Source organism: Hyperolius riggenbachi, chromosome 3 (genome assembly GCF_040937935.1).
Source record: "Hyperolius riggenbachi isolate aHypRig1 chromosome 3, aHypRig1.pri, whole genome shotgun sequence".
Classification (NCBI taxonomy): domain Eukaryota; kingdom Metazoa; phylum Chordata; class Amphibia; order Anura; family Hyperoliidae; genus Hyperolius; species Hyperolius riggenbachi.
This window is the reverse complement of record NC_090648.1, coordinates 378240282-378258579: the sequence shown is the minus strand read 5'-3', so window position 1 is coordinate 378258579 and position 18298 is coordinate 378240282. Positions and strand designations below refer to the sequence as shown.

Genomic DNA, 18298 nt, shown 5'->3' with positions numbered 1-18298 from the left:
ATCTGCATGCCGCAAGTCTGGTCTGGTTCAGACCAGAGCAGCGGCACGCAGATCCGGCGCCGGAACGAGGAGAGGTAAGTCCCGCCGGCTGCCCGCACATTACTTGTGGAGGGGAGAGCGAGGTAAGGAGAGCCCCGAGGTGAGAGAAGGGGGGGAAATGGCCCCCTTCTCCACCGCTGCTCACAGCTCTCCTTCCACTGCGCTGCTCCCTCCACACAAGCCAGCGTGGACGGCGTCCACCCTAGGGAAATAGTAAGTGGACGCCGTCCACGCCCCACTCGACCCCTGGATGTTGGGAAATGTAGTCTGACATGTGGTGTTCCTACTCAAGGTGGCACATGGCCACACCTGAATGACCATCCCCATCAGCTGTATCCCAAAGGGGAGGATAAGCGCTACCATGGTGTTTAGCTATAACATTTGGCCCATGAAGCAAGTATTCTATCCAGCACTATGCTTCTACACACTTTTTATATACTCGTATTAATGTGTCAGAATTGCTTTGTTCAGTTTCGAATTTAGTTTGGGCTATAAAAGGAAACCTGAATTGAGAAGAATAGGATGGCTGCCATATTTGCCTAGTTGATGTGCTTAGGTTTTGTCTTTAGCTACACACCTTAAAGGGACTCCGAGCAGTGCAGAAACTATGGAAAGATGCATATCATTTTAAAGCTCTCTTTCTCCTCTTTCCAATGATATATAAAACACCGCCCTACGCCTTTTAGTTTTCGCTATTTTCGTGATCGAAATTGCAGTGGCCGCGACTTCGATCACGAAATAGAGAAAACTAAAAGGCGCAGGGCGACGATTTAGGTGTCGCCAGAAAGAGGAGAAAGAGAGCTTTAAAATGATATCCATCTTTCCATAGTTACATTGTATTACACAGGGCGACTTTTTCTGCTGAATGGAGATGCTGACTTTGAGAAAAAGTCACCCTATGTAATACAATATAACTATGGAAAGATGGATATCATTTTAAAACTCTTTCTCCTCTTTCTGGCGACACCTAAATCGTCGTCCTACGCCTTTTACTTTTCTCTATTTTCGCAATCGAAGTCGCGGCCATGGCAATTTCGATCGCGAATATAGCGAAAACTAAAAGGCGTAGGGTGGTAGTTTATATATCATTGGAAAGAGGAGAAAGAGAGCTTTAAAATTATATGCATCTTTCCATAGTTTCTGCACTGCTCGGGGTCCCTTTAAAAATGCAGGCACATATTTGGGTCAAAACACCAAAACAAGTACTGAGCACCTAAGTATGTCATGTGGACCACCAAGATGTTTTAGTTGGCCTGGAGGAACACAATTGCCATGCCAATAATAAGCAATCCGGGCTCATGTCCAAAAAGGACCACTATTGCGAAAAATTGTAAAATATCCATGTTTTCACATAGTTATAAGATGTACATTTCTCCCAGATTAAAATGCATTAAATTTACTTTTGTCCTATATTGCTGCCACTTACAGTAGGCAGTACAATTCTGTCAGGTTTTGGGCTAGTCCATCTTATGGGGGATGGTCAGGGTTTTCTTTATTTTCATAAGCACTTATTGAATGGTAGTTGCTCAGTCTAACAGCCTGACTACTCGTTTGTATATTATTTTGGCAGGTAGACATCTTTGTATAGATACTTGCCAGGCAGTGCTTATGTAAAGAATAATTCCCCATGAGGAGATAGATTAGTCCAAACTCTGTGACATCTGTCAGGCTTTTTACTGCCTACTGTAAGTGGCCAAAACATAGGAGAAAAGTAATTTATAGTTAATTTAACTCTGGGAGAAATATATTTCTTATAAGTGTACACATGTATTGTAAATTTTAAAGTTGTTCCTGATAATGGTCCTTTAAGGCATTTATTTACTGCGTGCAATCCAATTTGAAGGTGAGCATTAGCTAGATATGGATTGTATATGATAGCCTTGCCTGTAGTTTTTATGGGTGAGTTGTTACAAAGTGTCATTATGCCTTCTTAATTCTTGCTAGTGCAGATGTGAAATTTGCAAATCCAGTACTACATATTTTAAGAAGTAAAGTTTGTAAGGTAATATAGACAGAGGATCAGCACTGCAGCCAAGCAAGTAGCATCTTTAACATCAAGTTAGCAATGGCACCTTCCTTATTTTCCTTAGTTCAAGCTTCTTTTTAAAGGGGGAACTCCATGAAGTTTTATTGGAATGGACATTTAGTAGAAATTAAAAAAAAAATCTTTTTCTATATTTTTGTTTTGCCAGCTGGTTAACTCACCATTTTGAGTTCGGATAATCAGATTAGTTGAAGTAAAGCTTTAAGAACAGTAGTATTGTCTTCAAAGTCAATACAGTGGCTTCAATTCACTAAGCACTACTTCGAGAGATGGAACAGCACATCGGCAATCCTCTGTGAGTGTGCAGGAACCACCAACCCCTTGTACCAACAGGGTGAAGATCCATCTTGTTTGAAGATAATGGTCCGCACCACATCCAAGTATACATCAGCTTTATTGAAGAGCCATAAAATGCTGTGTAGCAGCTACAGCCCGCTGTTTCAGGTTATATGCCTTTTCACAAGCCTTTGTGCTGAGCGGCTTGTAAAAGGGCTGTAGCTGCCACACAGCATTTTATGGATCTTCAATAAAGCTGATTTATACTTGGATGTGGTGCGGACCAGTATCTTAAAACAAGACTAAGCATTACTTCATACAGTAATGCAGAACTCAGCTGATTTTACCAAACCTCTTATCAAATGTCAATTCACTAAGACTGTTTCCGCATAACAAGCTAATATTACAAACTAGTGACCTAACTTGTGCAGTAAATATCTGAATACATGTCAATTCATAAAGATTAGAGCATGCTGTAAATCCAAGTGAGATGTTCGGTATTTATCTCCAGCCTGGAGTTGTCAGTAACCAACAATCCGCAAAATGTTACAGGCACAGGAGACCTCTAATAGGAGGAGTCACCCCGTCCTACTACTCCCTCCATTGGAACGGGTATACTGCCAGGTGGAGCAAGTTCTCTCACAGGCAGCAGAGGAGAAAGCAGGCACAGGATGCAGTTTCTTCTGCAGCCCTGTAGATGTTAACGCTTTAGACTCTTGCTCCAAGATGCCGCGGAGCAACTGGTGAGATCATCCAAGCATGGTGTGTTTTATGTTTAAAGTTCAACTCAACTCAGGTTATTAAAAAAATGTTGAGAAAGACTAATTCTGATCTAAAGGGAAGCATGCAGATTAATAGGGATTCTGGGGATGCCTTTTACTATTGTAAAGCTGTCACAGCACAGAAGTGGGAGAACATCACTTTAGCAGAACACAGCTTGCTTCTGAGACCTACTGCACAGCCAGTTAGACTTCTACTGTTTACAGAACAGATCTTATGCTGGGCATACACGGCTCGTTTTTGCGCCGGTATCGAGCCAGCGGCTCGATGCCGGCGCATCACCGCTCGTCCGTACGGATCGATTCCCACTCGTCCCCGCGGGCGCTTCCTAATCAGCGCTTCGTTTTTTCTATTGTTCTGCCCGGCAGGCAATCGGACCTGTCGGAAATTATCAATCGAGCCATTAGCGGCTCGATTGATGAGAAGTATCGAGCCGTGTATGCCCAGCATTATGCAAGGTACACATGATGCAATTTTATGACAGATTTACTGTCAGATCACTTATTTCTAACATGTCCCATCTAATTTCTGATAAATGTTTCAGATGATTTTTCATAGAAGTGAACGGAAAATCGATTGAAAAATCGGAAATCAGATTGGATATGTTGGAAATAATCAATCTGACAGTAAATTTGTCAGAAATTTGCATCGTGTGTACCTAGCATTAGTGAATTGAAGCCATATATTTTGGTAAATTGTTGCATGTGTGAAAATCGAAGTGAATTTGGAAAAAAAGACTAAAATACTGAATGCAGTATGATACTGACCTCTTTTTTTTTTTTTTTCTTTTTACCGGCCAGCCCTTAGTGAATTGAAACCATTGTCTGATTGTGCTTCTAATTGTTACCATAGCAGTTTCTTTTTATAGGACTTTAGGAGGAGTCTGAGATGTTTCTGGATGATAGCATTTTTCCACTATTAAAATAATAACTGACAGTTTGCATTCCTAATGTAACTTTGTACATAGACCCCACAGTGTTTTCAGTGCTAGAATGGCATTACAGGAGATCCTGTAAGGGTCCGTTCTCAGGCAAACTGCTAGCGGTTTTTAAAAACCCCTAGCACATGTAACACTATGGCAGTGTTCTCACTGTCGCGTTTTCAGTTAGTGTTAACCACAAACGTGTTACATGCAGCGGTTTGCTAACAATTTGCAATTAGTGATCGCGATTAGCATGCATAGCACCGCTAGTCGCGATTGCTCCCAAACTGCTGCAGTGTCCATTGATTTTTTTCCACGTTAATCGCGGAAAAATCACTCCCGCAAAACGCCGGTGATTGGTTTTAGATGTGGACCCTTAGTATCTGGACCCCAAAATACATACACTGACATATTTAGGTTACCATTTTTCAGGTGTCCTTTAAAGCATATTATATTTAATGGAAAACAAGAATCAACCATTTGGTGTAAGTGATTTAATCTGGTTTAGACCTGTATTTTCAATATCCTGGAGTTCTCCTTTAACCTATAATATACTCATCCTTTGTGATCCTATAGAAGGGGAATGAGCCACATATCACATTAAATGAGGTTTACACTTTATCCCTGTGAGATGCAAGAAGCTGGAAGATGGTTAACCCATGGATGCCCACTAACCAATGCAATTGCAAAACTTGTAGACGATAGCGCCACAGGACCTTACCAGTGTGATGTGTCCCATTATTAATGTGTGACTACACCTTTCTTGCAGATGTCACTTAAAATATATTGTGGTTTTGTCAGACTCCCTCTTGTGACCAAGTTCTGTCCCCATTGTTCCTCCCCATTGTGACCTATGAAGACTCTTACATAGCTGTTGCTGCTGTAAGAGTCTTGAAATGAACTGACTGGTATCCAATATGTCATGAACCCTCAGATAAACCAACGGGTGGAAAACAATTCCGTAATACAGACAAGTTTTGCATACTGGTTGTTCCCAGTGGGGAGAGAGGCTGGCAAAACCACAATGTGTAGTGTTCAGCCTGTGCTTCCTTGTAAGCCTGCTGCATTGTGGAGTGTTTCCATTTGTCCTGTCTGCACTTAGTGTGTGTGCATGAAGTTCTCTGTTCTGTTGTCACTCTCTCTACTGCTCGCTCTAAGCTGCCTCCTCTTACCATCATCCTTGCCTGCTATATCTTCTATCTGCCCTACATCCCAGGCCCATCTAATGGCTTTCTTCCTTCCCTTCATGTTCGCTCTGATCTATTCCTTCTCTCCTGCTCCCTTTACCCCGCTCTTCTGCCTCTTTTTTTTTTACTTTGCTTTTTTTTTTTTTGCTTCCTTTTCCTTTTTTTACTGTTTTGCTAATCCGACTTCCTTCTCGCTTTTTCCTCTTCCTTCTCTTTTCCTGCTCCTTCCTCCTCCTCTAATTGCCCATCTCTCATTTTCCTCCTCCACTTCTATCTGTAACTGTCCACATTCTTCTGTTCCTTCCTTCTCTTCCTTTGTGCCACACTATTCTTCCTGCTATTTGTTTTTTTTTTTCATTGTTCTCCACTATTCCTCTTTTCTCTTTCTCCCACTGACCTTCCCTCCCTTCTTTTTCTTCCTTCTTCATTATCTACATTTTTTTAAATTTACCTTTTCATCCTTCCTCCACTATTCCTCTTAATCCTCTTCCTCCTCTCTTCCTGCAATCATGACCTTCCCCTTTTCCCTTCTTCCTTTTCCTGTTCTTATTTTCTTCTGCTTTGCCCCCTTGCCTGCTCTCTCCGATTGGCTGGTTGGCTTCTCCACTTTCTCATGTTCTATTGCTCTGTTTTGCTCTCTCTCTCTCTGTGTTTGGCAATGCAATAACTCTCTTCACAATTCCTTATTATAGACTATTGGGGAGAGTCTTATTACAGTGACCTCATCGATTTGCACCTGGGTGGTATGTATGCCCAAGTCACACACCCTGTACTAACTTACACCCCCCTTAATCTATTACTCCTCTCTACTTCCTGCAAGTCCCCCCCCCCCCCCCCCCCCCACTCCCTTGTGGGTTACAAACCTATCAGCATTGAAACAACAAGAAGAAATGGTGTTAATTATTGGGCTTCGTGGTTTCTCTGTACTCTGACCAATTTTTCTTGAATTTTTTTTCCCAATTTAAATGTCCCTGTAAAACATAAGGTTATGGATGCAGAGATTTAATCTTATACACATTCCATTAAAGAGAACTAGTATAACTGTGCTGCTATATTCAGAGTTGTGTTTGAAGTAAATGTAACCTTACTGTCCCCATTCTACACTACTACAACTTATACTAAGATGATTGTTTTTCTTCTCTGGCTTACTATTGTGTTCATTTCTCTGTTCTCCAGTAGAGGGCATTATTCTCATTGTCTGAAGGTGGGACACAAACTTGCTATCTGGAGTGTGTGTTCAGTTGCAGGAAGCTAAGAGATGAAATCATGTGCTGTACTTTGAGCAGAGATGAAAGTACTTCTCAGTACTGACAGCATTTTATATCCTTTGCGCCCAAATGCAGACAAAACTATTTCTGGTTTTGGCTAGAGCAGCATTAGGGAAAAAAAACCCTTCTTGAGTGTTCACTGCTAAATTTCCTACTGCCATTGAGACATCGAGGATAAAAGCCCACCAGCTTCCCTCACTGCCAGTTTTGGCTCACAGCGGGCATGAGAGGAATTCCCTGTAATGGGTAATAGTTACTACAGTCTCTCTGATATATCCAAAACCAAATAAGCTGGACTTGGTCTTTAACTCTTGCCATAATGGCCTCCTTAATTGGTCATACACTTTTTGTCTGAAATTATTGATTTTTAGCAGGTTTGATAAATTTAGCTGACAAATTGCTTCCTAATTCTCAATAGATTGTGAAATTCTGATGAAGCATTACGACTGGGCAGCCTGATGAATTTGGTTTGAATTTCATACTAGTGAATCGATCCATATTGCAAGGAGCATTGTAAAGTAGTACAGTAAAACCTTGGATTTGAGAATAACTTGGTTTGAGAGCGCTTTGCAAGACGAGCAAAAAATGTTGTGAAATTCTAACTTGATCCACAAGCAACTTCTTAATATACAAGCAAAAAATGTATATGTGTCACTTCATTACAACTTAGCTGATGGTTCTTCTCCCTTTGATGCTGCAGGATTGTACTTAATCTGAGTGTAGGGACCGCAAAAAGTAACATTTCTATAAAACCTCTAAAGTAGGCAAAAACAACTGTCAATGGATTAGTTCCTTGTTAAAGGGGAACTTCAGCCTAAACAAACATACTGTCATTAAGTTACATTAGTTATGTTAATTAGAATAGATAGGTAATATTTTTTTTTACCCACCCTGTTTTAAAAGAACAGGCAAATGTTTGTGATTCATGGGGGCTGCCATCTTTGTTATGGGGGAAGCCATCTTTTTGGTTGAAAGGAGGTGACAAGGAGCATGAGACACAGTTCCAACTGTCCTGTGTCCTGATCACCCCTCCCAGCTGCACACGCTAGGCTTCAAATGTCAAATTCAAAATGTAAAAAAAAAAAAATTGCACCAAAACAGCAGAACGAGAACAACAACATCAGAAATCCCATCATGCTTTGCACAGCATCAGTGGAAAAATGCCCGGGCAGTTTTCTTCTGTGCAGCTAAAAATCAGGCTTGTATAAGAGAAACAAAGTTCTGATGCTGTGAAACTGTTAAAGAAACACCAGGCCTTTTCAGTGCTGCTGAGTCGATTTTTAGTCTGGAGGTTCACTTTAAATCCACGCGCACAAAAAGGGTGGGGTGAGCCAACATAGTGAACGTCTTGCTTACATTTTTATTTTATACAGTACTTTATGTTAAATATTTTTTGAACTAATCAACTGAATATGAATTAATCCTTATGGGGAAATTTGCTTTGATATAAGGGTGCTTTGGATTACAAGCATGTTTCCGGAACAAATTATGCTTGCTAAGGTTCCACTGTAGATTATACTGATTACAATGAGATTAGCATGCGAACCTGCTGGAAATTGCACTGCTCTTTTTGATATGATTCTAAAACTAAAATTGTAATTTTGACATTTATGACCACCTTTTTTTTTTTTTTTAATTAGACCAATGAACAATTCTTATGACTATAGATATCTTATAGTTAACTACTCTTAAAAAGATCAATTTTTTTTAAGCCCTGTTACATAATTCCAATGTTAGTGTTTAGGTTTTTGTTTTTTCTATTTGCTTTTAATTATAACGGTGATGTTGTTAATTCATCATGGGTGTTGTGTTAAGAAGCTGCCCAGTTAGAGTGATGACATGTTTTCTAGAACTCACAAAGGTGCATGGTTTTTCTATGGATGAATCATGGCCTGAATAAATCAGCACAGATAGCATGATGTTATATGACTCGGCATAGACGTTTTCGATGTCTTGTAACGCAACACAGTAAATCTGATGTTACTCAGCACAGGAGTTATGAATTCATTTAACACAACACAATAGTGATGTCCTATAACTCAGAATAAGAGTTTGATGTAAAAAAAAAAAAAATCAGCACAGGAGTTACGAAGTCACACAACTCAACAAAGTAGTTATTCTGTCACATAACTCAAAGCAACACAAGAGCGATGATGGGCTTGATGCACGAAGCTACGATAATATTGCCGTGTGCAGGCAGCACACAACAATGTTACCGGTACAAGCGCCAGCAGAGTACCGCACGTTGCACAATTACTGTGACCTGCAGTACATGGTTGCCATAACCAATGCTATGGTAATGCATGTTAAGCATGTAATGTGCATTACCATCATAACTGTCAAATTATCCATGTACCCAGGCCATGTTAATTTGGAAAACTCATAGTACTTTGCTAGTGTTGGTACCGCTGCCTGCACATGGCAATATACCCATAAGGTCGAGCATCAGGCCTGATGTCCCATAGCGGGACACAAGAGTTATTTGCAGGAGTTATGATATTGTACAACTCAAAACAATGGATGTGGAAAGGGAGATGAGGTGTAGCCAGCACTGCGATTCAAATGATTGTTTATTGAGATAAAAAGATGCACTTACAATTAATTCAGGTTGAGTCAGGTGGGATGCGATGCGGATGTGGTGGGCGCCAGGTCTAGATCCCCCTGCGTTCCCGCAGGGGGATCTAGACCTGGCGCCCACCACATCCGCATCGCATCCCACCTGACTCAACCTGAATTAATTGTAAGTGCATCTTTTTATCTCAATAAACAATCATTTGAATCGCAGTGCTGGCTACACCTCATCTCCCTTTCCACTTCGATTTGCTGCATTTCACCCAGCCCGTGCACGCCCTTCAAAGAGACCACACTTACGCATTCAATGGTGCATCAGGTCTAAGTCCCATCTCCTACTGCAGTTAAGAGAGTGCTGGAACTCCCTTCTTCTTTCTTTTGATTCAAAACAATGGATGTCCTAGAACTCAAACCCTGGAGTTATGAGGGCATATAACTCAATATAGGAGTTGTTTCCATTCAGCATGGAATTTGTAAAGTCATATAACTTCACACAAAGGAGGTATAGCATAAGAGTCGTGATGTCATAATAACTCCACTTAAGTTTAAGTACAGTAGGAAGTACAATCAGTTGACCCTGCTAGTCGTCATAGTAGAGCGGTGGCAGAATATCAGTCTGTGCGGTTCCATAATGGGAAGGGATGACAGTTTAGCACAGGCTGGAGTAAAGTCACTCTGTTGGTAAAAAGAAACACACCTTGACATGGAGCTGATATGGTGTTCTGGACATGGGATTTTGGAATCAAAGAATCTCTTCAGTTTTGAAAGTTTTGCTTGAAAGTGTCATTTGTGTCATTACTTTGTATAAAGCTCATTCCTGTCACCTTAGTCATCCACGTTATCATAATGTACACTTATGGGTGTAATGTCATAGTTTTATTATAGAATACACAATTCCCATCTGTGTTATATGTCTTTCATCATGTAGGGGTCAGTATGTCCGCTCTCTGAAATTTTTAAATGAGTCCTAAAATAGTAAATTCATATGGACAACATTACACAATTAAACCAGAACTGTTTTATTGCATTTGATAAAAAATATGCATAACACAAATTGTTTTTAGTGAAGTTGACACTGTGATACATTCTCATATCCAGCAGGGAGTGCTGTTTTCACCTTAGCAGGGAATGCTTTAAACGATCATTTGGGGGTTTCTAATTTTCAGTCCCGTTTCTGGGATGATATTCCTACTTTTTTCTTCTTGTTGTTTCCTGCTCTCACTCTGTGTCCTTTTTGCTTTCTTCCTTTTCTGTCCTCTCCCATCACTCCCTGCCCACACTGTCCTTTCTGCTTCCACTCCTCTTTCCTCTCTCTCTGCCCCACCCCCGTGTCTCATTCAATGAAGTTGATCCCATTTTGGGGACTCCACGGCGTAGACCCATCTCCTTCTGTCCCTGCTGTGCCCACGAAGGTAAAGTAGCTTCACTCTGCAACTCTCTCCGTGGCTGGCATCCCATTGTAACCTTTCTGGCCTGTTATGGTAGACCCCGGACCCTGCTTCATCATCACCTCCCACCCTGCCTCCCTCTCCCGCTTCTAGTGACCGCTGCATGACCAGTAGCCGCTGCATCCAGGGCTTGAATCTTTCTTAATAATAAGAAGGGCATATGATCTTCTGCCACTGTTATTGTCTAAATCTATTTGCCATCTTGAAAGTTTTTTCTGGGAATATAATACTTCTCTTTATATGGTAACTTTATGTAAATATTATACAAAATGCCTTCAACCTTTTCTGATTAACAAACCCCTTTCCACCATGACAGTTCAGATTCATGCAAATATTGAATGTAGGTGTGCCCTCTTTTTTTCTATATTTTTGTCCAATGTTTATACAAAGAGGTCAATACACAAAGAAGGAGAGGAACAGTATATGGAATGATTAATCTACCTCCTCTAGTTGAGAACTACTTTAAAGGGAAGCTTTTTTTGCTAACTTTCCCCTTGCAGTGCTAGAACCCAAGGTTTGACTCCCAGATGTTATCTGCATGTTTCTATGTTCTCCCCATGTTTGTGTTGGTTTATTTTGGGTATCAAAAATAACAATGTACATACAGATATGTTAATTGGCTCTAGATTATATATGACTGTGGTAGGTATTAGATTGTAAACTCCTCTGAGAGACTTTTGTCCACAAGCTCTGCAGAAGAAGATGTCAGTGCTATATAAATACTATATGACGAGTCACGCTTCCATCACCACTAAACTCAGCAGTCTATTGACCGCTGAGCTCCATGTGCCAGTTAGGAGCACCTGTGATCAATGTGAGTCAATCACAGTAAAAATAATTTATTTAAGGGGTCAGAGCCATATGGTCCACAGAAGGTTATGTTCATGCAGTTTTTACTTAATTTCTGTTCACAATCATATTGACAGTAAGAAGTTTGTCAACTATTAACAATGGCAAACATTTTCCCTTTACATAGTTCTAATTTAATTCTATCTTCATAAATCCCTACTTTATATACCTGTAATTTGTTTTATAGCTATTCAAGAATGCTGAAAGCTACTCTACAACCAACAGGAAGATAATCTTTTATTAATCTTAACCAGTTCACCCCCAAGGGTTTTTATCCTAACGGACTAGAGCAATTTTCAGTTGTCAGCGCTCCTCCCTTTTATTCCCTAATAACTTTATTACTACTTATCACAAGAAAATGATCTATACCTCGTTTTTTTTGCCACCAATTAGGCTTTCTGTGGATAGTACATTTTGCTAAGAATTTTTTTATTCTAAATGCATTTTAATGAGAAAAACAGAAAAAAAAAGAAAAAAAATCATTATTTCTCAGTGTTCAGCCTTTATAGTTTTAAAATTAAACATTCTCCTGTGGATAAAACAAACACGTTTTATTTGCCCAGTGGTCCCGATAATTAAACCGTTTAGATTATGTCCCTACCACAATGTATGGCGACAGTATATTATTTTGAAATATAAGTGGTTATTTTTCTGTTTGTTCTGGCCATAATTACAAGCCCCTATGTAATAAATTAAAATTTTCCCCCATAAAATATAGAATAAAAAAAGCTGAGTCCCTAAGGCAACTATTTATTTTATTTTTTTAAGCTGTTTTTTTTTTTTTACAAGTGTTTTTTTTGGGGGGGAGGGTTGGAAGTGTAATTTTATTAATGATGTGTATATACTTAAAAATGTATGTATTTTGTAAGTGTAATATACTTTTTGGCCACAAGATGGCGCTGGTGAACACTCATAGGACGTGTTCACTTTTTTTTTTTTTTTTTTACACACTTTATTAAACTGTTACATTTCCTGTTTATGTGAATGGACGTAGCCGCTGTTCGCGGTCACGTCCATTCACTCCAGGCACTGCGATTGGGTAGAGGACTGTTCAGTCCTCTTCCCCAATCGCCCAGCACGGGATCCCGACGGTAATGGCGGCGGTAGCGGCGGACACACGGCGGTAGCAGCGGCGGGAATGCGCGACGTATTAAAACGTCATGTTGCTGTTAATAGCGGTAAGCATGACGTTTTAATACGTTAGGATGTCGGTAAATGGTTAAAGTAAACCTGTCGTTATAGAAAAAGTTCTAATTTACTTACTTGGGGCTTCTTCCAGTGAAGCCTTACAGGTCCCCGGGTTTCCTCCCATTGTGCTCTGTTGATCAGCTTTGACTCTCTGAAAGATCACCTGTCCTGGGTTACTGCACATGCGTGGCTCTGGCAGCATACCTCTATGGTATCACAAGCCAGGAAAGTGCATGCACAGCAGGTCCCAACTGATGAGTCGGCAAACTTTTGGAGAGGTTCAACTTATCAAATGAGCGCAACAGGAGAAAACCAAGGGACAAGTAAGGCTTTGTGGGCCTGGAAGAAACCCCAGGCAAGTAAATAAACTATTTCTCCCATGACACACACTTTGTCTGCCCTAAATTGAAAGTGTTGGCCTTAGTAGTCCAAAAGGACCAGGTCAGGTGAGTAGGAAGGACAGTGGTGCAGTTGGAATTGGAAACGTAGGATGTTCTGTTTGGCAGCCACAACATTGGAAGTGAGCGCAGGTGCATTGTGCTGCAAAAAAAAAAGATCCCTTTGGTCAACTCTCCATGGAGTTTCTCAATTGTCTCCTTCAGCTGGTCCAGGAGTTTAGCATACCGGTAATACTGTCCAGTGATACTACAGCCCTGAGATAGGTAGTCCAACAAAATACCGTCTTTGTCCCAGAAAATGGACGCCATGGTTTTTTTTGGCCAATTTCCGGTTGTAGAACTTTTTCAGCTGCAGCGAACCACAGTGGAGCCATCTCTTTGTTCATTGTTTCAGTATCAGAGATGTGGAGCCCGGTTTTATCCTCCCTAGTTATTGGCCTACCCAAAAATTCCCGTGCACATGTCCTTGCACATGTCTAGCATAGTGGTGATAACAAAGCCAACACACTTCATCAAGATGTCCAGTATCTGGGCTATCTTTTTTGCACATATTTGCCAGTTCTCAATTAGTTCATATACAGTATCACAGGATACTAGGTCAGTTGAGGTTGGGGGGCGTCCACTGTAGGGCTCATGTTCAATGGAGAAATGCCCATTCTTGAAACACGATCCCCAGGTTTTTACAAAGCTGTAGGAAGAGCACTTCTACCCCAGTGTTTGTGACATCTCATTGTGAATGTCCTTTGCTAACTTTCCCTGGAGAAACATAATCTACATGACGGCCTGTAACTCAAGGATTTGAAACCTGCTTGTGCCTCTGCCTTCACAGCCTCACACTACAAGAATATATTTGCACAGTGACATACTAAGATATTAGGCTGTCATATGCCCCCACACTCATTTTTCTATTTCGTCTGGAAGGGGACAGAGGATTAGTCAAATGGCCAAGAAATCAGCATTGTTGTTAAGAAAATAAATACGGCAGCCTCCATATCCATCTTGTGAAACAATCACGTTAACAGTGCTGACAACTGATGCACATTTCATAATTTATGTCTTAGTCCTGGGACCCACTGGCAGCACTTTTCTAAGCGCTTGTGATTGGAAAAACTCTTGCTAATGTAATGCTATGGGTGATTAAAAATCACATCCCTCAAGTGGGTTCACACATAGCATTACATTAGCAATCGCTTTAGAAAAATGCTGCTAGTGGGTCCTGGGCCTTAATTTCTGCCTAAACGTAGACTCAAAAACTAGACTCAAAAACTACATTCACAGTGGGGTGTTGCACTGCGCTTTGTTAGGCAATATAATCACATTGCTTACAATGCAATTTTATTGTATTGGTATGCTGACATAGGGGTGTTAGCAGTGCAGTGTGGCAGAAAACATTGGCATAGTGTAAAGCATGCAGTATGGTGCATAATGAGCACTTTAACAGGTGCAATGAAGCATACTTTGGACATACTGTATGCACATGTGACTATTGCCCTCCTTGGTTGCAATCCTGCTTTGCAAACCCCTGACTGTAACCTTTGTTAAGGTTTAATTTCACTGAAAAGCATAGCTCAGCCTGGTCGTTACATGGCTAACCTCTACAGTGATAAAACTCAGAGGTGTCTGCCAGAGTGAAGTCTGCTGTGTGTTTGTGCAGATCATTTTTTGTCATTGTTGCCATCTGTTCACTATGCAGCCGAGAAGCTCTGTAGGAAGTTGCTGTGTGCTCTGCCGCTCTTTCAGTTTGAGTTGTCACTGCCTGATGGATTTTCAGCTTCTGTACAGCTGGGTCTCTTCTAAGCAGTAAACCTGTGTGGTGTGGTGTCATGTGATGTGATTTCTCTACATGCTGAGCGAGGCACACTCTGCAAAATATTAGAAAACTCCCAACCCCCAATCTCCCACAGGGAAAAAGAACACATTTTTTGCCTTTTGTTGCCATCATCACCACAGCTTTCACTTCACTTTCACTGTGCCTTGCTGCCTTACCACCTGAGAATGTTTATTTAAAGGAACATGTTTATCAAAACTAGTGTAAAATTCAAGGCATTATATTCAGGAAACACAATAGTTGATTTCCCACGTTTTATATTTCCTAGCAAAGTGTCAACCTGAGGGCTGTTGGGAGTCAGTTACACGAGAAGATCCCCAAATTGCCAGTAGTACACTAAAAAAGGGCCCCTTTTTATGTGTTGAGTATCATTCTGCTTTTGTGACCCTAGTATTTTCTCACATTTATTGAAGTACGTGGAAATTACAGAAGCAGTACATACTTTGCTTTTTTCAAAGCAAACCAGACACCAGGTAATTACATTTATGCACCTGATCAGGCTTAATACTCTGTAAACAAAGGTTTCACTTGCTTTTCTTAACGTGCTTCTAAATGGAAACAAACGAGTGGTTGGAAACCATTCAGTAAGGTTAACGTTTTTTGTTGTGTTTTGTTCCTGAATGGCACCTTCCAACATACTTTATCATTAGTCAGTTCAGTATCAGTCGAAAATATCTTGAGAATGATGCAATGATTTCAGAAAAGGAGAGCAGCCATACTAATCTAACCTTTCTTGGATAACAAAATTTTCTATAGTACACTATGGCACTGATTTAATAACCTACAAAAGACTGACGTGCGCAGGCAGTATATGGGGATTTGACCGTTACTAACGCTGATAGCATAGCACGTTGCCTAATTAGTGCGACCAGCCTTGTAGCACATGTTAACCTAGCAACGCTTGGGCTACTTAGGTCTGCTATTAGCAGTAGTAACGGTAAAATTACTGTGCGTTGCTTGCGGACGCCAATCTTACAGTAGGCTAGAGAATCAGGGCCCATGTTTGAAGAAAGTCCATGTTTCAGAAAGGATACAGCTAAAGTAAATACTTGACAAATAATGGATCCTTGTAGAGATCTGAATACAGTCTCCACCTATTAATGAATTCTTGTGTCAGCTGATTTTGGTGCATTATCCTGTGTGCATAACCAGGGCTGTGGAGTCGGAGTCGAGGAGTCTGAGCAATTTTGGGGCACTCTGAGTCGTGGTTTCAGAAACTGAGGAGTCTGAGTCCGGGAGTCGGAGTCGCATGATTTTTGTACAAAATCCACAGCCCTGTTAAGTATTAGACTAAGGAGTCGGAGTCTGAGCAATTTGGGGTATTCGGAGTTGGAGTCGGAGTTGTGGTTTCAGAAACTGAGGAGTTGGAGTCGGAAGATTTTTGTACCGACTCCACAGCCCTGTGCATAACACCGCTACTTATTTCATGTACATTTGGGTCTGCGCATAACTCATCATTGGCACGCCCATGTTCCAGTGCATGGCCATACCCCTTTTTTTGCTGCGGAGCACTGCATATACTGAGCTTTCACTCCAGTGAATCCAGCACATGCACAGCAGCCCCAGAAAATGTTTTTCCTAGAGCAGCCCCTGCATAGTCTCTCTCACAGTCTAATCTCTTCCATAGTCATAGTCTAATGTCCTACCAAATTATTATGTATTTATATAGCACTGACATCTGTGCATAATTCACAGAGTACATGGGTATGTGAACTCCAAATCGGGGTGTATGAGGGCCCCAGGCTGGAACTTACATGGTGGCCACTAATCATCCAATCTTTTTCAGCCAATTTTACCAAATCTATGTAGTAGAAGGGTAAATTGAGTAAATATATTGAATGGATAATTTAGGCAGTTCCCTTATATTACATAGAAATGGTAAGATTGGATGAAAATAATTGGATCATTAGTGGCCACCATAATTGTCCCAGTCCGATTCTGGTTAAAATTGAAACGCCCTGATCTGCCACATTATCCATTTTGTATGATTTAGGGCCCGTTTACACTTCATCAGTTGGTACGTTTTTTTTTTCTTCTCCATAGCAGTGCATGGTGAAAAAGATTTCAGTTACAACAGGTTAAGGGCCCGTTTCCACTACAAATTGATGCGAATGCGGCTACCTAGCCGCATCGTATCACTTCCGCCGCCAGCCGCATCACTTCCATATCTCCCGATGCGGAAGTCAATTGAGATGGGACGCGGCTGCGGGCGTATGCGGCCATTCTCGGATCGCTCCGCACAACATACACGCAGTGGAAACTCTTCCATTGTCGTGCATGTGTTTCAGCACACCTGCGGTGCGATGCGGCTATGTAGCTGCATCGCACCACTCCTAGTGGAAACGTGCCCTAAGTGTGAACTGTGCCATAGGAAAGCATGGGCATAACTTTGAAAATCAATTGTCCTTTCAGTTATAACTGAGAGCAACTGATTAAGTGTAAAAAGGGCCTTCCACAAGTTGTTTCAAATGACAGAAGTTCTGCCGGTGAACAGAGAAAGCTGGAATTTGGGGAGAAGCAATAATATTTCTACATGTTTGTAGACCATATGTGGCCATAACTAAGCTGGCCGTGGTTGTATGTGGACAGATAAAGGCTGACAGTGGTTTCTTTGGGGTAATAGATAAACTAGATGTGACTAGTATGTGGTTATAGATACACTGAATGTGACTCCTATGTGGTTATAAATAAGCTGCATGTGACTTGTATGTGGTTATAGGTGAGCTAGCTTTGGTCCGTGTGTGTCCAATGATAGTCTAGCTGTGGTCCGTGTGTGTCCATTGATAGGCTAGCTGTGATCCATGTATGTCCATAGATCCATGTTTGTGAGAAAAAAAGGAATGCAATTCCGAGTTTGTCTGTGGTATTCTGACACCTCTGTTGGCTATTTTGCTTCCTGTGCATCTGACGTTTGTCAGCCATCTTAGCTCCTGTACACATAACTTTTGTCAGCCAATTTACTTCCTGCATCCTTGACTTTTGTTAGCTGTTTTGCATCCTGCACGCCACGCTTTGACTTATGCTTTTAGTTTTGCTTCCCACCTTGACTTTGGGCCTTTTGCTTCCTGCTCATTTGACCTGTGTCAGCCATTGCCTTTTGCTTACTGCACTTTGTTAGCTTTCATACTTCCTACACTGTTGACCTGCCAGCCATTCTGTCTGAACTCGTCTATTGTAGACCATTTTATTGCCATCACTGAGTTGCTTGATTCAATGTCTTTCTTGTTTTTTTATCTGACCATTGTAGCCCCTTACACACTCCAATGAGTTGTGGTTCACCATGAGCTTGCTGGTTAGTCTGTTCTCTCCTTCAGGTGTCACTGTCACCAGCACAAAGTTGCCTACGCCTTTAAAATAGACTCCTTGACTTTTTTTATGCCTACAATAAGTAAGGGCACCGAATCAATATTTATACCATGGGCTCTTTTACCTTGTTGCACACCAAAAATTATATTTTAAAGAATGGGTTTATATTACAAATATGTCAGAGCAGTCCTATA

General features: G+C 41.0%; 1 protein-coding gene across 25 annotated transcripts in view; it reads left to right on the top strand.

The window, feature by feature from the left end:
• MICAL3 (microtubule associated monooxygenase, calponin and LIM domain containing 3) overlaps positions 1-18298 on the top strand; it is a 340878-nt gene that overhangs the window by 302853 nt on the left and 19727 nt on the right. For 20 of the 25 annotated variants that reach the window (XM_068277274.1, XM_068277272.1, XM_068277276.1 and 17 more), the window contains one exon: positions 10434-10499. The exons of 2 other annotated variants lie outside the window; for them this stretch is intronic. In XM_068277274.1, coding sequence (XP_068133375.1) covers positions 10434-10499 — 66 coding nt within the window. Of the gene's footprint in view, positions 1-5940; positions 5992-10433; positions 10500-18298 lie in introns of all 25 variants that reach the window. 3 more of the 25 variants (XM_068277296.1, XM_068277283.1, XM_068277294.1) reach the window with 2 other exon arrangements.